This window comes from Lissotriton helveticus, chromosome 3_1 (genome assembly GCF_964261635.1).
Source record: "Lissotriton helveticus chromosome 3_1, aLisHel1.1, whole genome shotgun sequence".
Lineage (NCBI taxonomy): Eukaryota > Metazoa > Chordata > Amphibia > Caudata > Salamandridae > Lissotriton > Lissotriton helveticus.
The window spans coordinates 755,738,798-755,762,841 of NC_136061.1; the positions used below are offsets into that span (position 1 = coordinate 755,738,798).

General features: G+C 49.0%; 1 protein-coding gene across 1 annotated transcript in view; it reads left to right on the plus strand.

Moving 5' to 3' along the window:
• IRAG1 (inositol 1,4,5-triphosphate receptor associated 1) overlaps nucleotides 1–24,044 on the plus strand; it is a 589,242-nt gene that overhangs the window by 282,409 nt on the left and 282,789 nt on the right. The window contains exon 8 of the mRNA XM_078680946.1: nucleotides 12,803–13,396. Within this exon, the coding sequence (XP_078537072.1) occupies nucleotides 12,803–13,396 (594 nt within the window). The remainder of the gene's footprint in view (nucleotides 1–12,802; nucleotides 13,397–24,044) is intronic.

The window sequence follows — 24,044 nt, forward strand, 5'->3', positions numbered from 1 at the left end:
CTCCACATTTTTGGGCGAGAGGTGGCTCCGTTTGGGAGTTACAATGCCACCAGCAGCACTGAAAACACGTTCAGAAGACACACTTGCGAGTGGGCAAGACAAATAGTTTATAGCCAGGTTGAAGAGCTGTGGCCACAATTGTTTTTTGCCATGCCAATACTGCAATGGCTCATCATTAAGGAAGACCTCTGTTGAGTCATTCAGATAGTCCTGCACCATCGACTCAAGGTCATCAACTGTTCCTCCACTTTGCTTACTTTTTGCTGTGCCTGTGACATTTTTTCGAGAACCATACCCCATCAAACTTAGCCAATCCTCCTCCCCAGCCACTGTTAGTGTTGTCATTGTGTGTGGTGCAGATGATCCAGTTGCCGGTGTCTTTAACGGCTGAGAGGTCACTTGTGCCCCAGCCACAGGTGCAGAAGTGGATTCTTGTGACTGCGGATGGCCTGCTGATGCTGATGCTGATGTACTGGCTTCTCCTTCAATAACCTGCCGTTCTTTTTCAAACCTCTTGGCTGACCAGGCTAACCAATGTTTGTACTTTTGAACATCTGCATCAGCGAAAGGAAAGAATGCGTTGTCTGCCAGCGCCTTTTTGTAGCGTGGATCCAGAATAGTAGCACAAATGTAATGCTGATCTGAGTTGATGTTTTTAAGACGTTCATCACCACGTAGGCGATGTAATAATTTCTCAGACAAAATGAAATGTTTTTTTTTTTTTTCATCTTTTTGAAACTCAGAAGAAACCGCCATCAGTTGGTGCTCCAGTATGCACAACAATGGGATAGCTTTTCCCAAATTACAGTCCTCCTGGCTGACTGCACGCGTGAAGAACTCAAAAGGACGAAGCATGTCTGTCAGGCTTTTAACTATGGCCCATTGCGCCTTACTCATCCGCAGGTCCTCCTTCTGAGATGTAGCCTCTGTCAAGAAATAGTGATCGGGTACCGTATACTGCTCATACAGACGCTCAAGCATGTAGAAGGTTGAGTTCCAACGTGTTGCCACCTCCTGGATGAGTGCTTTCACTGGCATTCCACGTTCAAGTAGCAGTCTCCGCAGATGCTTCCGGGCCTTAAAAGAATGGCTGAAATGGTTGCACATTTTGCGGCAGGTGGCCATTACCTCGAACGCTGGACTCTCTTTATCACTCAAGAATTTTTGAACTACCAGGTTGATACAGTGCGCCAAACATGGCACTCTAACATGGTCACCCTTCAACATGGCCTTAACTACATTGGCGCCATTATCCGTGGAAACATAACCAATCTTGCGTTTTAGGGGGGATAGCATTGTCAAGACCTTTTTGTCAAACTCTTCCAAAAGGTTTTCTGCTGTGTGACTTTTCTCCAAGGCAAACATGGCTAGTGTTGCATGTTTCCGAGCAGCTTTGAAAACTTGGTCCGGGTCAACACCTGCGTTTAGCTTTGCTATAACACCTGAAAAAGAGACCCAGTGTGCAGTGATGCACATGTAATCATCGCCTGGGCCACTGGTCCACATGTCTGTTGTCAGATGTATTGTGTGAACAGCACTCTTCTGCAAAGCTGCCCCAATCGCCTGCAGCACATCTTCATGTACTGCTGGAACCGCAACTCTGGCAAAATAGAACCGGCTCGGAACCTTCCATTTAGGGCAGAGCGTTGCAACTAATTCAAGAAAACCTACCGCTTCTACAAAAGAAAAAGGTAGAAGGTCCACAGCTAGCATTTTAGCCAGCTTAGTGTTATACAGACGCGTCAGTGGGTGGTTGCGTTCATATGGCACGTCTGAAGTAAGCATTGTTCTAATGTTGCCCTGGACCAAGCATTTACGGGCTGATAATGACTTCGTTGACCCAATTTTGCTCGCTGGTGAACTTTTGTGCGTTGGTGTCTCACTCGCTCCAACACTCTTAGTGTGCCTCACATTGGGTGTGCTGCTGACAGGGGTACTGGGTGTAAGGGAAGTGTTTGACACGTCTTCTTCCTGCTCGTCAACATCAGATGAAACATCAACGTTTCCTTGATTTTGGCCTTTCTTGATCGCAGCTAGGTGCGCAAACCATTTGACAGCGTGCTTTCTCTCAAGATGACCACTCTGGCCGCCGGTACCATAGTTGCTACCTGACTTACCACGACTAACTGCAAGCTTACAAAGGGTACAAATGGCAAACTTTGGATTTTTGGGACAAACAGTAAAGAAGTCCCAAACTGGGGACTTGAAGTGTCTGTGGGACCTGGAGGAGGCGGCGATACTGGTGGTGGTGGTCATGAAGCTAATGCCAGATGAAGTGGAGGATCTGGATTGCCCAACTTTTGTACGTTTTCCACTTTCACCGCCACTAATTAAGGTCGAGGTTGACGCAGGTCTCTTCTTGCCAGAAAGAAATATGGAAGCGGGACGAGTTGGTGTACTACTTAACTCCAATGATTGTGGTGTTTCCACTGCCTCCTCATCGACAACATCATCATCATCATCATCACGCGCAGCAGCTCTTCGGGCTAGGGTCAAAATGTCTGTTTGCTGCATGCCCGCTGGGGCTGCAGTGACCTTTATGATGACTGGGTCGTCGTTGGCAGAGTCTTCATCAGCAGCAGTATCCGCCACTTCTTGTTGAGCCTCATCACACTCCATAAGTCTGAGACTTTGGACGAGCTTCCTTTTACGCTTAAGTACCTTTGTTGGATCATGGTGTGCCTCACTCTCAGACGGCTGTGGTGCTGGTTCCCAAGTTTGATCCGTATCATCAGAAGGAGGTGTGCTTGAAGAGGATGTAGACACCACCCTTGATCTCTTCCTTGCTAGGGTTGTGGAAGACAATGAAGGATCAGCAGGAGGAGTGGCTTCCTCAAATGATACCTCGCCTTGATTGTCGATTTCCTGATGTGCCCCTACTTCGGGAGGAACAACTATTGTGGGCACTTGTGACCCTCCATGCACCTCTGCTTGCGCATCTCCTTGCGCTGCCTCTCCTTCCACATGTACTTGGGCTTGTACTTGCACATGTGATTGTTGTTGCGGCTGTGGTTGTTCAACACTCGTCAGATGAGCTACAACAACCTGTGTTGATTGAGGGACATTGCTGCTGCTTTCTTGCGATGAGCCAACATCACTGGTCGATGGTGATTGAAGAACTATACTGGCTGCCTCTGCAGCACTCAAGGGCTTGGACTTAAGTTGGCGTGGTGGTGGTGGTGGCACTGAGCCCAATGGAGCGGGGGGGGGGTGCTGCCAGCTTGGTCCCCAGCAGATCCCGCTGCTGCTGCTGCAGGCATACTTTTTTTTTTACTCCCAAAAAAAGGGGCGGGCGGCACACCAGTCTCCTTGGTAACTTGCTTCTTCTGCTCCTTACTGGCACCTTTCTTGCTAGAGGAGCTACGGGTTACTTTTTTTGGGGCCATCCTCTTCAGAGCAGGTCAGCAGGCAGCAGTTGCACGAGTTGCAGAGGGTTCTGTGTCCAGACGTGACGTCGCGTGACGTTATGCTGCACACACCGCTGCAGGACTTCTTCCTGGCACTGGTGGTTCTCTTGAGTCTTCTTGTGCACCTAAAAGCAATGGAAGACAGAGGAACATCAGTTCAGTTATACACCACAAAAATTCGACAAAACACAGAAAAATGAGCACAATCCCATGCCATCCTTGATGTTTACATTGAAGACACCCCACAGAAAGACTACGGACATGCAAGTATGCAACACTCACTACCCCTGGGCATAATGGATGAAAAGTAGGCAAAATAAGTGCAGGCCTCAGACACTGCCTCTCCTCAAAATGGCCCCTTACACCCCAGGCACATGTTGCCTGTACCAGCCAGCACTCAAGATGGCCACCACCACCACCCACATGGCCAGTCCACATCAACAGTACACCCCCAAAAAACAGAAAAACAGCCAGAAATCACCACAATCCAACTCCATCCATGATGTTTACATTAAAGAGAGTGAGACCACACCACAGGCACACTCAGTCCATGCACCACCCACCACCCCTGGGCAAAGGGCCCCACCAGCAGCCCCCCAAAAACGACAAAAAACAATAAAATAAGCACAATCCCAGCCCATCCATGGCCTCAATTATGTTTAAATTCAAGAAGACACCCCACAGAAAGACTAGGCCCATGCAACACTCACCACCCCTGGGCAAAGGGCCCCACCAGCAGGCCCAAAAAAACGACAAAAAACAATAAAATCAGCACAATCCCAGCCCATCCATGGCCTCAATGGTGTTTAAATTCAAGAAGACACCCCTCAGAAACACTAGGCCCATGCAACAATCACTACCCCTGGGCATAATGGATGAAAAGTAGGCAAAATAAGTGCAGGCCTCAGACACTGCCTCTCCTCAAAATGGCCCCTTACACCCCAGGCACATGTTGCCTGTACCAGCCAGCACTCAAGATGGCCACCACCACCACCCACATGGCCAGTCCACATCAACAGTACACCCCCAAAAAACAGAAAAACAGCCAGAAATCACCACAATCCAACGCCATCCATGATGTTTACATTAAAGAGAGTGAGACCACACCACAGGCACACTCAGTCCATGCACCACCCACCACCCCTGGGCAAAGGGCCCCACCAGCAGCCCCCCAAAAATGACAAAAAACAATAAAATAAGCACAATCCCAGCCCATCCATGGCCTCAATTATGTTTAAATTCAAGAAGACACCCCACAGAAAGACTAGGCCCATGCAACACTCACCACCCCTGGGCAAAGGGCCCCACCAGCAGGCCCAAATAAACGACAAAAAACAATAAAATCAGCACAATCTCAGCCCATCCATGGCCTCAATGGTGTTTAAATTCAAGAAGACACCCCTCAGAAACACTAGGCCCATGCAACACTCACTACCCCTGGGCATAATGGATGAAAAGTAGGCAAAATAAGTGCAGGCCTCAGACACTGCCTCTCCTCAAAATGGCCCCTTACACCCCAGGCACATGTTGCCTGTACCAGCCAGCACTCAAGATGGCCACCACCACCACCCACATGGCCAGTCCACATCAACAGTACACCCCCAAAAAACAGAAAAACAGCCAGAAATCACCACAATCCAACGCCATCCATGATGTTTACATTAAAGAGAGTGAGACCACACCACAGGCACACTCAGTCCATGCACCACCCACCACCCCTGGGCAAAAGGCCACACCAGCAGCCCCCCAAAAACGACAAAAAACAATAAAATAAGCACAATCCCAGCCCATCCATGGCCTCAATTATGTTTAAATTCAAGAAGACACCCCACAGAAAGACTAGGCCCATGCAACACTCACCACCCCTGGGCAAAGGGCCCCACCAGCAGGCCCAAAAAAACGACAAAAAACAATAAAATCAGCACAATCCCAGCCCATCCATGGCCTCAATGGTGTTTAAATTCAAGAAGACACCCCTCAGAAACACTAGGCCCATGCAACACTCACTACCCCTGGGCATAATGGATGAAAAGTAGGCAAAATAAGTGCAGGCCTCAGACACTGCCTCTCCTCAAAATGGCCCCTCACACCCCAGGCACATGTTGCCTGTACCAGCCAGCACTCAAGATGGCCACCACCACCACCCACATGACCAGTCCACATCAACAGTACACCCCCAAAAAACAGAAAAACAGCCAGAAATCACCACAATCCAATGCCATCCATGATGTTTACATTAAAGAGAGTGAGACCACACCACAGGCACACTCAGTCCATGCACCACCACCCCTGGGCAAAAGGCCACACCAGCAGCCCCCCAAAAACGACAAAAAACAATAAAATAAGCACAATCCCAGCCCATCCATGGCCTCTATTATGTTTAAATTCAAGAAGACACCCCACAGAAAGACTAGGCCCATGCAACACTCACCACCCCTGGGCAAAGGGCCCCACCAGCAGGCCCAAAAAAACGACAAAAAACAATAAAATCAGCACAATCCCAGCCCATCCATGGCCTCAATGGTGTTTAAATTCAAGAAGACACCCCTCAAAAACACACTAGGCCCATGCAACACTCACTACCCCTGGGCATAATGGATGAAAAGTAGGCAAAATAAGTGCAGGCCTCAGACACTGCCTCTCCTCAAAATGGCCCCTTACACCCCAAGCACATGTTGCCTGTAGCAGCCAGCACTCAAGATGGCCACCACCACCACCCACATGGCCAGTCCACATCAACAGTACACCCCCAAAAAACAGAAAAACAGCCAGAAATCACCACAATCCAATGCCATCCATGATGTTTACATTAAAGAGAGTGAGACCACACCACAGGCACACTCAGTCCATGCACCACCCACCACCCCTGGGCAAAAGGCCACACCAGCAGCCCCCCAAAAACGACAAAAAACAATAAAATAAGCACAATCCCAGCCCATCCATGGCCTCAATTATGTTTAAATTTAAGAAGACACCCCACAGAAAGACTAGGCCCATGCAACACTCACCACCCCTGGGCAAAGGGCCCCACCAGCAGTCCCAAAAAAAAGACAAAAATCAGCACAATCCCAGCCCATCCATGGCCTAAATGGTGTTTAAATTCAACAAAACAGTTGTATCATGCACCCCTAACCAACCCTGGTCCTACTGGATACTGTGGCTACCCACAATATAATTTATTTAATGTTCTGAAAAAGTTCCAAAATTTTACTTGCAGCAACTGTAATGCCCCAAACAAACTTACTTGTGAAAGTTGATTTCTAATCCAAAAGTGATCCAAAGACAGTCAAAAAGGCCTCAAATCCAAATATCCAGCAGCACCCACAAAAAGTAATCCTTCCAGCTCCAGATCCAAATGAAAGTGACCAGGAGATGGACAAAGCACTGGGAGGAGCCTGCTGGACAGGAACAGGAAGTTGGAGACTGTGGGGCACTTCCTTCCTCCCCCCCCCCCAAAATGGACTCCTTGCAAAAAAAAAAAGCCATGCAAATGTCAACCTGAGGAGTGATTCTGATAAAAATCATAATTTTCTGAAGGTTTATCCTGTTTGCTGGTGATTTTCTTGTGCGAAATTGCAAAATCTCTATTTCGCAAGTGCGAGATTGTTCCTTTCCGCCGCAACTACGTGTTCGCAATTGAGAACTCTCGCGAGGTGTGCTGTGCAAGGTGGCAAGCCGCGAGTACGTATTCGCGGGCGACAAACTCCCGCGGGAACACGCAGCAAGATCTAAAATGGCGCGTCACTCGCAAAGAAAAACAACTCGGCAAACGCTAAAATGACGGAAAGTGAACGCCGTGCACCACGTCGCGCGCCGCAACCAAGCAAAAAATCCGCCGCGAGCGGATTCACGGATTTTCGACAAATTCGCGAGCGTTCGCGGATTGCGGATTTGCCGAAAATCCGAAAAATCCGCGAGCGGAGCGGATTTTACGCCCATGCTTAGACAAGATATAGCAATTAATGTACGTAGGTTTTCTGAAATTATCTCTTTTACAATGGATTTCCTTTATTTTTTATATTTCTATGCCTCACGATTCTCTTTTTAAGTCAAGCATGGGCAGCGCATGCACTGTTCTGCGAGGCATGCTGTACTGCTGTACTGTACTGGAGAGCCCCACTCTCCGCCCATATTTGTCATTGGCTTGTCTCATTGTCCTTCATAAATGCTGGCTTATGATTTGTAAATAGGCTTGTTAGTCCCTCCTTAGTACTGCCTTGTCTTCATTTGTAACGTCCCATGAGGACACCCCCTTTTACATGTGTTGTTGCTCGGTAGACTTTAATTACAGCCTCCAGCACTATTTCGCTACCGGGACGCCCAATCTGGGTGTCACAATTGACCATGATCGAGCAGACTTACTAGATGGCAATGTGGGCCTTGCAATTAGATCACTCAAATCCAATATGGACTTTTGGAAAACGCTCCCATTGTCAGTGATAGGTGGATGGTGCGCCTGAAAATGATTGCACTCCCTCTCCTATTGTGTTTGTGTGGCGCTTAAGGTCTGGATCCCCAGTGCAACGTTCCAAGAGTTGGATACCCCAGCTACTGCATTCATATGGGGATCAAGTTGCAGGAGGGTTGCCCTTTCAACAATGAGGCGTCCGTCATCGTCTGGGGGTCCCTGAGCTCAAAACATATATTCTAGTGGCCCAGCTCCAGTGTTTCCTCCAGTGGATGATGGGACGGTCGAACCAGGCCGCCACCCTTGGACTTTTTGTCCCGGAATTCGAGGACCTTACCAGGGTCATGTTGAGGGTTTGGGCTCTACTCTCCGGAGGACTTTCCATAGTTCCAGGTGATCTCCAAGTGCTGGACCTGAGATCTGCAAAAGACCAGGAGGAAAATTATATATTCCCTGGACTTGCCAATCACAATGCTGGCGGAGCTACGGCATGGGAGGAACTGGGGAGGACTTGGTGGCAGCTGGAGCCACTACAATAGGAGGCCTGTTTAGAGAATCAATACTGTTACTCCTTGACAAATTCCACTCAGATTTTGACCTCCGGCAGGGTCATTTCTTGCTTCACAGAGCAGTTGCATCAGCATTCCGGAAACATTGTGCCACTGCACTGCGGAGCCACAGCCACATAGGAGCTATCAGTACATGGCACTTTCGTTGGGAATCATTAAGGCAGTTACGTACCTGTACAGGGCTATGGAAGTTGACATACACCGCCCATTGGGGAGATTGAGAGCACGCTGGGAGGAGGACTTGGGTGTCACCATCCCTGAATGCGATTTGGATAATGTTCTTAACAGACTCCCGAAGACAACCCGAAATGCCAGATTCCAGCTGATTAATGTATATGTGCTTCCCAGACCATATCTTACTCCAAAATGCACAGGCAGATACTTTCAGGTGGCGGAGGCAGTGTATCTGCGATGTGGAGATTTTGGAGCAAACATGGTGCCCATGCTGTGGTTTTGCCCTTCGATCCGTGGGTATTGGGAGTAGGTTACGGGAAAGGTAGTGGAGGTTATAGATAAAGAGGTTCCCTGTTCCAGTGCCTATTGAGTTGGTTTCCCAACACCTCTAAAACCAAGATAACGAGCAAGACCTGGTTTTCGTACTGGCTGAGTGTGAGAGTACAAGGAATTGGAAATCCCTTAGAGGGCCAAGGTTCTCTACAAGGTATAAAGAGTTAGAAAAGTGGGCGGGCTGTGAGGGAAGCAAGATGCGGACTAGGTACACTAGGTGCAGCCCGTGCTTTGGAGGCATTGATAGATAGTTTCAGCGATCCAGAACCTGGCACGTCTGAAGTGCCGTTGGCAGGGTCGGCGGTGCCGGACCCAGTCTAGACATTGAGGCTCAGCCCGGAGTAATTTGGGGTCCCGTGATCTCTGTCACCCAGCCATCCACTCAGATGATAAGTCACCTATTGAAACTGAGACATCACTAGAAGGCAAGGGAGAAAGTAACCGAACAGAGATACCCTTGAAGTAACTCAGGTGGGTAAGGGTGAGAAGGAGGAAGGGGCAGGTAGTAGTTTGGGTTAGAATAACTGGGTTAACATGCATCATCCTTTCTTGGTTCACTTTGACTGGAATGTAATTGAAATGTTACTGAAGTGAAGTTCCACATGTATAGCATATGCCAGGTAAACCCCAATAAAATGTGTTTACAAAAAAATCAGGTAATCTACCCCAGCAGGCAATACTGATTGATACTCTTCCACATTGAAACAAACAAGTGGGTGACCTACTAGGCAGCAGTGAATAATATACCCCACTGCCTCTAGGCAAGTGGCACAGACACGCAGGTTGAACAGGGATCATTCTGACCAGATAGGTCCACCCATCAGTCAGTACTGGGCAGGAGGGACTTCCTCGCAGCATTATTGTGCAGCTAGTTAACTCCTCCTCAACCATCCAACGCACCCAATGCCCTCCGTCCCTAGGCACTTCTGCCCTGCTGACAGTTTTTGAGCGTAGCAGGGATGGCTGCCCTCAGGTCTTGAATCAGTTAAGGGTGTAATTCAGCTGACACACTTCTGCAGTATGTGTTCGAAGGCTGGTGGGCGGATGAGAGGTGGCAACATCGAAACCACTGCTGCCTCCTGCTGGTCTATGCAAGTGATAAGGACACATGATGTGACAAGGAGAAACAAGTGCCTCCCCATCAGGGATGCGTTGGCAATAACAACTAAATAGCAACTCCATATTTTGGTAACATTCATTGGTGAAACTGAAAATAAAATGCCATCGTGGGACAAAACAATAGTTTTGAGGTCGCACAATTATCTTCTTTAAAAGACATTCAAAATTTGCTTTTCAATATTCAGGGTTGCTGAATTGGAGACTATTTTTGCACTCGCAGTAAAGGTGAGCGCATGGGGAGGAGCTATATTAACTTATCGCTGCCAGACATATGCTCCTAAGAGATACTCCTTTGTCCAAAACATTTCAGTCAAGGCAGCAACCTTGGAGGAATAACTGTGTTTAAAAACATTCGGTACCCTTTCACCTCCTCTATTGCTACTTCATCCTTGAGAAACATAACTGCGTGAAGAGAGGGTAAGCCAGGTGGAGCACATGCTGAACAACTACTCCTCTTCAATGCTGAACAACTAACTTTCACCCTGTATTTCCAGAGTGGCTGCCATGTGTTGCCTGTCTTTCCTCCTCTCACCATGTAGACCCATCGGCCATTCTCATGCCCCCCTTGTTGATTCCATACTGGCCCTCTTTTAGCATCTCTTGTGTCACTGTCATCTCCACGAGCAAAGCCAGTTTAAAGGAGTGAAGCAGCACTCCACACCAGTTCCCATAAGAGGCAGGATCACTGACAGAATATCGGAAACAAAAATATCATGTGGACTGAATATCGTGACAGAAATATCGAGGGCCAAAATATCTAGAAGGTGAGTGCAAATAATTAAGCATAGATATACTATTCTTAACTTCACATCTGCGTACCTTGAAGATATATAAATCATCATGGTCCATATGTGGAGATACATATGTGCAGTTATATATAGTAAAACTTTGCTTACCTATAGAAACTCATATTTTTTAACTTTAAATACTTAATACAATATTTTGTCCCATGACATTTTTATTTATGATATTCTGACTAAATACCAAGAGGCATCAGGAAAATATTTCACATCCCTAGGAGCAGGGAAGTGGTAGAAGCCAGGGAAGACAGAAGGGAGATAAACTACTCAATCATGGGAAAGATGACAATAGAATTTCATTTATTTCACCTGGTTCTGAGGCCACTATGTATAGTCTCGGTCAGGACACGTATAGAATGTAAGGTACTAACTGTGGTCCACAGAGTATTGTAGAAAAGAAGACCTGGGTATCTCAAAAGACCACCCCCGTGTCAAAGAATTAGTACTATGTCACTCACATACGGTAAGGGATTCCTGCCTCAGTAAGAAAATTCTGAGACGCTGGCATGTCTTCTGCTCTGGAATGTACTCCTGACTACTGAAGAAAACCATCTGACAGTCAGGAACATCTAAAACATAACCCTTCATGACTGGCCTTTCAAGGTTTAGCAGTTCCCACTATTCCTCTAAACTGACCGCTCGGAAATAGCCAAATACTCCATGTGGTGCTACATACCAATAGGACAAATAGAATAAAAAATTCTACTGTAACATGATCTGGTTAGACCTTTGGGTAGGATGCTTGTATACAATTTGATTTAAATTACAAATTGTACCTTTGATTTCTTAAAAGGTCATTTTAAAAGGTTTCTGCCTTACCTCCATGCACTGAAATACCCATATTGTATCACTATTTCCTACTATGTAAGTCTGCGTGCCAAGTTGTATTAAACTGTTTCTATCTGAATATTGTGGATTACTATAAGCAGTTACCTTGTCGTTGATTTACAACTGGAAGTTCGTAAGTTGCAGATAACTGTTTCACACACAAATATTTGGGTTCTCGCAAAATTAGCTCACCATCCCCCAGATTCATCAAAGTCCTGTTTTGCGAGTCCTTAATAGCGATTTTTAAGGAATCGCTATTAAAAACTCGGAAAATGGGATGCATGTAGAAATCGCAATATTTTTTGCGATTTCTACGGCTTCCTTATTTGCGATTCGCTAATTGCTCATCGCAAATAAGGAATGGCTGTCCCATTCATTCCTATGGGCCTAAAGGCCCATGGGAATGAATGGGGAGTCATTCTTTATTTGCGATTAGCAAATAGTGAATCGCAAATAAGGAAGAAATTTCAAGGGTGCCAGGGTGTCCAAAGGACACCCTGTAGCACCCCTGAAATGGTAATGTACACTGGTGTTGCGCACACACATGTCCAAAGGACATGTGTGTGTGTAACATACAACTTAGAAAAATGCACTAAAGTGCATTTTTCTAAGTTTTCGCTATTTACCAGGGAGTTAGACTTCGCTGTAAATAGCGCCCCCAGATTGCGAATTCGCAATTTTAAAATTGTTCAAGAATTGCATTTAAGGAATCTCAAATTGAGATTCCTTAAATGCAATTAATCGCAATTTAGCCATTTTTAGAATTGCGATTTTTGCATTTGGGATGATGAATCCCAAATGCAAAAATAGCACTCGCAAAGGGCCAGATTCTGAGAATCTGGCCCTTTGCGAGCCGATTTTGGCTTGATGAATCTGACTGCATTTTCCAGAACTTCCAGACCTCCGTCTGGTGGAGATTAATAAAATACTCATGCATCTACCGTGAAACCCATTCCGTGACCGGAGCGTTTTCCTCTCTTGTTTAGATGTTAAGCTACAGAAAATAGGATCAACAAGATTTTCAGGGTAGGGCAGAAAAACAGTGCACCTTTTGCTTACAAGCTCCCATTTAGTAATTGTCACCACCGTCACCACCGTTTTGCCGGTTTTGTAGCACTGCAGATGTTTCTTCTTAATTTTGATTTGCTCTTTAATTCCTTTTAGATTACTGCAAATGGACTAACGGATCGAAAGCAGAATGATCACAGAAAAGTTTCCCAAGGAAGGCTTACTCCACGGACGCCTCAACACCTTACCTCAAAAGAGACCCTATCAGAGCACAAGGAAAACTTTGATCCACTGAAACAGATGGCTAATTCCGTAAAAACCTCAGTGACCAATAAGGAGAGCTGCAAAACGGCCTTAGCTGATAGCACCTCTGTTTCTGAAAAGGACCCGGGAAAAACAATAGCAAACAAATTGAAGGAAATTGACTCCCCAGGGACGAACCCTCCACCAGAAAAAGGTTTTGGGAAGGTCAATCTAAATTCCAAATGTGCACCAAGGGATCAGCCTGCACCCAAAATGGAATGTAAAGCGGAAATAAAAACATTCACCACCCGCCCCCCTCTCTTGAGGGCTCTCTCGTGGGATAGTTCAGAACCTGGGCAAAAGGAGTCTATTTCTGAATCAGATGAGAAAGAGGAGGACAACTGTTCACCTTTGGACACATTTAGCAATAAACTACCCAATATACCAGTGTTCAAAGACTTTCACATTCAACCAGTTCGCCTGCAGAAACTATCAAAGCTAAGAGAGGTATGTTTCTTTCACCAACATGTAACTTGTGGATACCCTCTCAGGTGATTAGTCGCATTATTTAAATCCACTGATTGATTGGTTGATTGATTAAACTTATAATGCATTATGTTTATTTCTAACATACTGTGTGAAGTTGTGCGTCTGTGTCCTGTGTGATCTAGCACGTGTCCTCTATAAGCCCATGATTGCTCATAGGAGGGTTGAAGATAGTCAACAATTATGCAAATGATTCTGGTTAATATCTGTGTAATGTAATTTTATCTCAGCTGGATATCCTGGAAGTTTGGCAAGGGCTTTCTCCCTGGTGGACTCCTGTGAACACTCCTGATCTAGCAGATGTGATCGAGGTATTAATATGATTTTGACAAAGTCATTTACTGGGAAGTTGGTGCTACACTGAAATGAAAGTGCCAATTATTCTTCAGGCACATGAAAAAACAATGAGCTTTCTGGACTTTACATGTGTAATTAATTGGCCTTACACCTGTAAATTTTCATTCATATATCTAGGTTTATAAATTGGGACTCAGATTTACTAACACTTCGTGTCACAAAAGTGAAGCAATCCAAGTGGAAAGTATTGTATTGGGATTTGCTACCCAACTCAAATAAGAAGTTTCTTTGTGAGGTTCCCCAAAGTAATGCAAAGTTGCACAATACGCTACCTTGTATCAAGGAGGCGATCCATGGCTGATACGTGATCTTTTCCATGCAACCACCAATAGATTTTGACATAATTCCCTATAATGTAACAATCGCAACAAGGATTTGTGCCAAAACCTTATGCCTCCTCGAAGACACCTAAAGAGGAGAACATTTTCATTTTTCCCACTTTGCATGTGTGCTGCACTGTAGAGCACACATGCAAAGTGGTAAAAGTCTTAAAGGAAAGTTTTTTACTGGAAGGTTCCTGTTAAGTCTGGCATCCTTGGTGTGGTCTTCCCCCAAACTTTTTGCATTCACTCGTCCTGTTTGCTGGATTTGTTGGCTATAGGACTGTACACTTTACCACTGTTTACCAGCAGGCGCGGTGCATCCATTGGGGGCATTGGGGTGTAGCCCCCCTGCCCACAGCCCCCTCGACATCTTTGAACTTAAGTAATCAGTTTTCTTAAGTTCAAAGATGCCGAGGGAGAACTGACAATCATGTCAGTCAGCATGACGTCGGACCGCCCACCCCCTTCAGAGTCTGAAGGGGGTGGGCGGTCCTGCGTCATGTTGACTGACATGTCAGACCAGGGCAGCACAAGTGCACATGAGTGGGGACAGAGGGTGAATTTTTGCGCCGTGCCCACTCATGCACACTAGTGTCTGCTCTGCTGGCGCATGCCCATTTGGGGTGCAAGAGTTGAGCAGAGGCTCAAACTTCAGTATCCTAATGGGCAGGCGGGCGAGAAGTAACCGTGCCCTGAGTCGCAGGATTGGCTGAGAGGGGTGCCAGTCCACTCCCTCAGTGCCTTTCGTGAAGGCGGCGGAGAAACGTAAGGCAGGTGAGGCGCTGAGGGCAGATGAGGCACGCAGGGCTGAAGAGACCCGAAGAGCGGTGGGCAGAGGATGCACTGAGGGCAGAGAAAGATCAGAGAGAAAGAGTCAAGGAGCAGTGGGCAGACGGGACACCTCCACCCCACTGAGGATTTAGAGTGTAGGGTCTCGGGCCCAAAGATGAAGTGCTGAGGGTCGAGGAGGAGTGAGACGAGGACGACGAGATTGGCAGAGCAGGGCAGCAGCACTCCGCCCCAGGAGCCGGCGCCCCTTGGGCATCCTCCACGCAACAGAAGCAGGTGAGCTTTTTACCAGCCCCGGAAGTCCGCCAACCACAGAGATAACTGTAACACCCAGAGGCGTAAATGTGTGCGCTCGAAAATTATTTTCATAGTGAGGGTGGTTCCGGGTTTCACTGCTCAGTGGCACAAGGAGGAGCAGTGATGTACCCATCTGTTGGTGGCTTCACCATGCGCAGCAGGCAACACTTGCTCTACTACCTCGTGTTGTGTTTCACAAAAGTTCAATAATGAACTTGTGGCACTTTGTCCCATTTCAGAAAGTGCATAGAGTGATTTGAGCAAGCAACACCCCGCCTTCTTCGCCTTGATTTCGTCCTGCGCGGTAATTGAAAAGGGGGGGCCCTCGGCCCCCCCGCACGCATGGCGGCGCGGCGACCGCCTCACCCCCTCTCCCCGCGGGTCCTTCGACGGTGGGGGCGTGCCCTGGGGGCGCGGCCCACCGCCGATTGGCCGGCGCCTCTCCTGACCCGGAATCAATGGACTGGTTCCGGGTCGGGGGGGGCGGGCGTGAGGAGGGGCCACCCGGCCCCTCGGGAATAAGAAGTAGGGAGCGCCCAGGAGACTCCCTTGTCCCTGGACGCTCCCTCGCTGAACGTTGTGCCCCGCGTTCGGGGCTTCTTTGTTTAATAATCCTTTTGGTTTTATTTTTCAGGTTTTTGTCTGGGAGCAGGCGCGGGAACCATCGGAGCCCCGCGAAGGATCAGCAGCGTCGGAAGGCAGGGAGCGGCCTCGTGAAGGCGGAGAGCGTCTGTGGCCGTTTTCTTGATCGACTTCGTCAATCGGCCTCGTGGGAGTCAGGCGCGGAGCATTTCTTCGCCGGTTTACAGTTACCGGGTTACCAAGGAGTTTTGGTGCGGCGGTCCGTTTCCCAGGGCCCGCGAGGTATTGTGTGGGGGCGGCAATATCCGGTACCAAAACAAAGGCGGAGGTTGCCCGGGAGAAAACGCGGGAAGGACCGGCAGTGATAGACTGTTGTCCCCTAGATGCCAGAGGAGCATCGGTTTATGGCTTCGTGAGGGGGTGAATTTTGGCGCGAAGGTTAAGACGGCAAAACAGGGACGTTAGGCGGATCTAGCTCGGGCGAAGCGAAGCAGGGTCGACCAGGGCAGCACCTGGATGGGAGACCCTTAGTGAGAGGCTATAATTGTAGGAAAGGAATTGTTTTCACGGCTTTTACAACGTTAGTGATCGTGTAAATATTGTGCATGAAGTGACACAAAGTATATAATAGTATGCTAAAACAAAGGGACATTTTCCTACAAGGTTTTTGGTTTAATCTTTAAGTGATTGTTTGTGAATGACATTTCCTACAAGGTTTTTGGTTTAATATTTAAGTGATTGTTTGTGAATGACATTGCAGAAAGGAGCATCCAGCTAACTGTGTTTCACGCTACACTGCTGTGTTTTCTTTATAGTTCATTGTACTGGGGGTGGCACAAAGTGTGCTATCATATGAAAGCAAGGTGACAATTTTGAATTGTTTTTACCAATGTATTGTTGTTAGTCTACTTAGTAGACAGTCCTTGTGAATAAGGGCAGGGACGGGTGCAGAATTCTCCTGGCATTGGAAGGAGTGTTATTTATATGTCACGTGTACACGGTGATAACATTATTGTCTAATTTCAGGCAAATTAACGACATTATTGGGGCCATTCGCTAACGGACAGGACGTGAGAGCATCCAGCACGCAAAGGGTGTGGACCGGAGCCGCGGACCGTTATCGCAGGCGGGGACAAAGGACTGGTCGGTAAGAGGGGTACGGGGGGCTAGCATTCATAGCTCCTGGTGGCCGCCGGGTGGGTCTACATTAGGTTTACTCACCCCCTTACATAAGCGGACAAGCCGCTAGTGTTGCGGTCGCCGTTGCATGGTGCTGAAAGCCCCCTGGTGACCCTCCATCTGAAAGGTACACACAGCTGACCTGTTAGGAATTAAGTAGGCAGCGGGTGTTTTTTGGGGGGTTAGCATCATGCCAGGTCCAAGGGGTGGAAAAAGGGGGTCCAACATGGAGGCTATGATGCGGGCTATGATGCGGGAGATGAGTGACATTAAACAACAGCTAGGACAAATTAAGGAGCGGGAAGCCCGGTTGGAGGATAGAGATGGCGAGGCACCGGGCCCGTCCGGGAGACCGGTCCGCAAGAGGGTGGCACCAGTGCCAAGAGGGGAATTTGTCACCCCGCAAGGGAAACCTAGGTCCAAAAGACCCAAGGAGGCGGTACCCACCCCAGGCCCAGGGGATACGTTACCCGCCGCACCGCCCGCGGTGGTCCCACCCCCGCATGTGCCTACACCCATTGCCCCTGTGGTGCCGGTGCCGGCAGGTCAACCAGTAGACGCTGGGGCTGCTTCCGCACCGGTGCCCACAATCCCGGGTAAAGGCGGGCCGCACCCGACGCCCGCTCTGCCAGCTGTGCCAGGACCACTGGGCATAACCCCAGTGGTACCTGTTGTCCCGGGGGGTAACGTAGATTCAATGCCACCCGAATTGTTATCTCAGTTAACGGCCATGATGCCATGGCTCCAGAAAGGAGGAGCCTTCCCGAATTCTGCAGACCATGCGGCAGAGGCGGCAAGGTTCGTAGAAAAAATCAGATCGGCACCGATCGCCGACAGTGTTGCATTGCCAATTTCTTCTCCCCTTGCAGGTCCAAGTGTTCCCCAGCTGGACGGAGTACAAGGGCAGCCGCCCCCGGTGCCCGCGCTTGGTGAGGAAGTGGCATTGCCGCTCTTGGGGGACGGTGTAGTACCTTCCAGGAGCGAAAATCTAGCTCAACATGTGTCTTTAGCTGTTAAAGAAATGATTTGGGCTGATAAATACGTGTACATTTATTCTTTATTATTGGATAATAGGGAAATGGAGCAGGCGAAAGCACTGAAAGAGTGGATGCTCCCAAGTGAATGGAGGGCGCAGTGTACTAGATTCAGGGTTGAGGAAAATCTCAATAATTGGATGCAAGCATGGGCCGTTTTCACTGCAGTTAAGGCGGAGCGTCCTCCAGATCTGCAGGCTGCATTGGCTTGCTACTCGAGCAGGATTGTGGGGTGGAGTCAGCAGTATTCTGGGGAAGCATGGAAGGGTTATGATGTAAATTTTAGGAAGGCATTGGAATTCAATAGAGCATTACCATGGGACTCGGTAGATTCCATGGCCTGGCACAAACAGTTCTCTGACACTGCACCTCCCCCTCAGTTCGGTGCGGGCAGGGTGTTCACTAGACCGCAGCAGCCCTTTCGGCCCCCCCAAACGAGTGAAGTACCTGGGAAATTTAGGGCAGGTGGGCCAGAGAAGAAAGGAGTGTGCTGGGATTTTAATAAGCGTACCTGCACAAGGGCCGCGTGTAAGTTTAGGCATGCATGTGCCTCCTGTGGGCACCCCTCTCATCCAGAATCTACCTGTAGGTCCAAGCAAGGTAACACGGGACAGAGGGGTAGGGGAAAGCCACTATAAGTCAGACACGTCACGCCCCCCCACTCCAGTGGATGTGGTGGCAATGATTCCATTCTTGAACAGATACCCTGACCACAAAGCGGCCACCCTACTCCAGGAAGGTTTTTCTAAAGGTTTTAGGATCCCGGCCGGGGGATACACAGGCAGTGCGCATTGTAGAAATCAATTATCAGTCACACACAATCCGGCTGTTGTGGCCGCCAAAATTGACAAGGAGCTTTCCTTAGGCAGGATATCTGGCCCTTTTTCTGCAGTGCCAGTACACAACTTTGTGTGTTCCCCACTGGGAGTTGTCCCCAAGAAAGAGAAGGGGCAATTCAGATTGATTCATAACCTATCAGCGCCAAAGGGGGCCTCACTGAATGATGCCATCGACGAAGGTATCTGTAGTGTTAAGTACGCCTCTTTTGATCAGGCTGTGACCTTCTTACAGGCCACTGGACCCGGGGCACTGATGGCGAAATCAGACATAGAGTCCGCCTTCCGCCTCCTCCCAGTCCACCCGGCAGACCAACATCTTTTAGGTTTCACCTTTAGGGATAGGTTCTACATGGACAAATGCATGCCTATGGGTTGTTCTATTTCTTGCGCCTACTTTGAGATGTTTAGTTCATTTCTTGAATGGGCCATGAGACAGGTGACAGGCCATCAAAGGGTCATGCATTACTTAGATGATTTCCTCTTCCTCGGTACAGCGGGTTCTCAGGAGTGCGCACTGGCATTGCAGGAATTTTGCGTGCTCATGCGGGCTTTTGGGGTCCCGCTTGCGCCTGGGAAGACGGTGGGCCCGACCACCTGCTTGGAATTTCTGGGCATCGAGATTGACTCGATGGAGAAATGTTTTAGACTACCTAAGGACAAGGTGCGCAAATTCAAGACGTCGCTACAGTTATGCCTCCGGAAGGAGAAGGTCACTTTGCAGCAATTACAGGAGGTGGTAGGGCAACTGAATTTCGCACTAAGAATCATCCCAATGGCTCGCCCCTTCTCTCGCTCCATCGCGCACGCGATGCAGGGGCTGAGGGAAAAGCACCACCGCACGCGCCTATCGTCTGAAATTCGCCAGGATATGCTTATTTGGATGGCATTCCTGGAGGATTTTAACGGTAGGGTGGTCTGGCCCGCTCACTACATCAGCGGAGTTAGGACTATGGACCGATGCGGCCGGTAGCGTGGGCTTTGGTGCCATCCTAGGGAATAGGTGGGTCGCTCAACAATGGCCAGAAGAATGGAACACATGGGGTTTGCTCGGCAACATTGGCTTCCTGGAACTTTTTCCAATATGGGTGGCACTGATGGTTTGGCCCGAACACCTATGTAACCAATCAGTGGTGTTTTGGTTAGATAACATGACAGTGGTGGAATGTATCAATCAGCAGGGGGCACGGTGTCCTTTCATACTTCGTTTGATCAAAGAAATTGTTCTGCGTTGCCTTAAACTGAATGCTAATTTTAGAGCCAAACATGTCCCTGGTGTTTTAAACAATGCTGCTGACGCCCTTTCTCGCTTCAAAATGCAGGTTTTCAGGGAACATCTCCCCACAGCAGACCCCTCGCCAGCACACTTCCCAGCAGTACTTTGGCAGATTGGTGCCCCAGATTACAAGACCTCGTGGTCGCTAGCCTAGCCCCCAGGACCAAGACGGCTTACGAAGGGGCGTTTCTGTCTTATTGTTCTTTTTTGGGGCCACAGTGGGAAGTGCTTTGGGCGAAGGAGGATGGGTTTGCAGCCTATTTAGAATGGTTGCACAAAGAGGGGCGCTCAGTAGCAGCGGCAACCAGACATAGGGCAGCAGTGTCATTCTTCGCTCAAGCTAGGGGCTTCCGGGATCCCACCAATACCTTTATGATACGCAAGGCTTTAAGGGGATGGCGCCGTATTCAGGGACACCAGAAGGATAAGAGGAAGCCCCTGGGGTTGGCCCGGCTAACAGCCTTACTGGGCACGCTGGAGTTTGTTTGTAACTCAGAGTGGGAAGTGCTTCTTTTTAGGACGGCATTCTCCCTGGCATTTTATGGGGCACTGAGAATTAGTGAACTTGTGGCAGGATCTAAGGCTGACATACTAGGTGGCTTGCAGAAGGCTGGGGTGACGATAAGGGGTGACACCATGTGGGTGATTATCCAGAAATCAAAGACCGATCAAGAAGCTAGGGGTCACACCATAGTTCTGCAACGGGCCCCCGCCAACCCGTGCTGCCCGGTGAGGCACGTGGAATCACTCATGGGGTTATTGGTCGGTTCAGCAGGCAGGGCGTTGCTCTGTCACGCCGACGGGAGCCCCTTAACCAGGTATCAATTCAGGAGAGTGTTCGAATTAGGGGTTACAAAAGCGGGTCTTGATCCTAGAGATTTTGGATCTCATTCCTTCAGGATTGGGGCAGCAACTGAGGCGGTGGCGGGGGGCCTCCCAGTGGAAAGAGTGAAGACAATTGGGAGGTGGTCGTCAGACTGCTATAAACGTTATGTTCGGATTGACATGCTATGATTACCTGTCACTCACGCTTGGTCTCTTTCCGCTCTCTTACAGTTTCTCAGACCTGTTACGCAGGGGAGGAATTTGTCGTCGGGCACCGCCAATATTCATCGGCACGGAGCGGCGACCAGGAAACAACAAAGAACAATGTCTGGATTGTTGGTCATTCATATGTGAAGCGAGCGGAATGTGTCTTCCTGTCAGGTGTCAAGAAGGAAAGGGCGGCACAACTAGGGTTGAATATCACGTTCTTTGGCAGAGGAGGGTTGTGTCTTCACGAGTTTAGGGGATTCTTCCAAGAGCTGTTAGCACGCCAGCGGGCTCCACCGTCAGTGGTGATACTTCACCTTGGGGAGAACGATTTGGCAACACTGGGCAGGCGCACCTTGATTGAGGAGATTATCTCAACAGCGGGTTGGATAGCTAGGACCTGCCCCGGGTGCACGCTAGTATGGTCTCAACTAATACCTCGACTTCAGTGGCGGGGGGGCGATTCAGTCAGGGCGTTGAACCACTCGGTAAAGAGGATCAACACACGGCTGGATAGGTTGTTCCGAACTCCCGTGTTACAGTCAATACCTCATGGGTGCATCTGGGGTCAAAAGTATTACTTGAAAGACGGGGTTCATCTGACAGAAGAGGGTAATGTCCTATGGGCTGACAATATCTGGGCTTGGCTGGAGGGCTGGGGTAGGAGGATGTGTCCTTAGATAGGGGCTAGAGGGGGAGGCCAGATCGTCGGTTAACAATACTGGCCTGTGGCGGTAAGGTCATTATCGGTGAGCACATATTTGAGGTCTGAGGGGGCGGGCATCATCCTATGGAGGTTCCCGCCCAGGGGGAGGAGCCTGCGGGCCACTCCCAGTACTCCAGGGGCAAGGTAATATGCAAAGGAGCGCGGGTAGGAGTAGTTCACGCTTTCCTTAGGCTGGTAGCCACCCCGCGCGCGTGGACTCATGACGCCACCGGCGCAGAGTAAGGGCCCTCCTTTAGTGGGTAAATGGAGTTTGGGGCGTAGACCGGGCAATTCCCGGGGTAACACTGCGCATGCGCACTCCTAAGGGGAAGGCGCAGCTTGTAGGACCTGACACCGGTAGTGACCCTGCCATATGGCCAGAAATGTACAAAAATCAAGATAGGATGTTTAGTTAAGCTAGGAACAACTTGTATTAGAGTTTTGTTAAGGTCAGGCTCTCAAACTTGTTGATAACGATTGTATAACTGAATGTCCTGCTGATTTTTGTATTTCATCGTTGATTGTGCAATTAAAACCCTTTTTTAATTTCATACTTTAATAAATACGGCCGGGCGACTAGCGCCCGCCTTCCAAAGAGTAAACACGTCTCGTGTCCACGTTCCTTGGTGTTGGGTGCCGGATTGGGGGGGAGGCGGCAGCTAGTCGCTGACCATGTGAAAAGGGGGGGCCCTCGGCCCCCCCGCACGCATGGCGGCGCGGCGACCGCCTCACCCCCTCTCCCCGCGGGTCCTTCGACGGTGGGGGCGTGCCCTGGGGGCGCGGCCCACCGCCGATTGGCCGGCGCCTCTCCTGACCCGGAATCAATGGACTGGTTCCGGGTCGGGGGGGGCGGGCGTGAGGAGGGGCCACCCGGCCCCTCGGGAATAAGAAGTAGGGAGCGCCCAGGAGACTCCCTTGTCCCTGGACGCTCCCTCGCTGAACGTTGTGCCCCGCGTTCGGGGCTTCTTTGTTTCCCACCCACCATCCCTTGGTACAAAGCTTAAGCAGCGTTATGTCCGGTCTAATGGTAAGTTTCATAGGTATAGACCGCGGGAGAGAGTAGGTTGTTGTGGTATTTTGTGATCTGTTGTCAGGACCTTTTTCCCTTTGTAGAAAAATGATGTTTGAAGTGAACTATATTTGAAGATATGTGTCGTTAGGCCTTTTTTCCCTTTGTAGATACACGTAGATATTGTGATTATGAGCAACATGCGTGAACTGAATTGTAATTTTATGCCATGTGTCGTTAGGGCTTTTTTCCCCTTTAGCTATGCGTGGATACTGTTATTTATGAGCCAGTGTAGTTGTCCTTTAGACTTTTTTCCATAGGTCGTCGTATTTATTAGGTATGGGGCATGCGGTAAGGTCATTATCGGTGAGCACATATTTGAGGTCTGAGGGGGCGGGCATCATCCTATGGAGGTTCCCGCCCAGGGGGAGGAGCCTGCGGGCCACTCCCAGTACTCCAGGGGCAAGGTAATATGCAAAGGAGCGCGGGTAGGAGTAGTTCACGCTTTCCTTAGGCTGGTAGCCACCCCGCGCGCGTGGACTCATGACGCCACCGGCGCAGAGTAAGGGCCCTCCTTTAGTGGGTAAATGGAGTTTGGGGCGTAGACCGGGCAATTCCCGGGGTAACACTGCGCATGCGCACTCCTAAGGGGAAGGCGCAGCTTGTAGGACCTGACACCGGTAGTGACCCTGCCATATGGCCAGAAATGTACAAAAATCAAGATAGGATGTTTAGTTAAGCTAGGAACAACTTGTATTAGAGTTTTGTTAAGGTCAGGCTCTCAAACTTGTTGATAACGATTGTATAACTGAATGTCCTGCTGATTTTTGTATTTCATCGTTGATTATGCAATTAAAACCCTTTTTTAATTTCATACTTTAATAAATACGGCCGGGCGACTAGCGCCCGCCTTCCAAAGAGTAAACACGTCTCGTGTCCACGTTCCTTGGTGTTGGGTGCCGGATTGGGGGGGAGGCGGCAGCTAGTCGCTGACCATGTGTCATATGCTTTCTGTCCCATACCCTTTTCTGACTCATACTTTTTTTTTTCAGGCTTAATGTCTTTTTTTTTTTCTTTTGAGTTCAAAAAAGGATCTTTATTGGATCTGGCACAAGGTACACAGCAGTGCGCCTACAAACCTCAGGCCGGCAGCATGAAAAGAAATCAGTATTGCATAATGTATTGACAC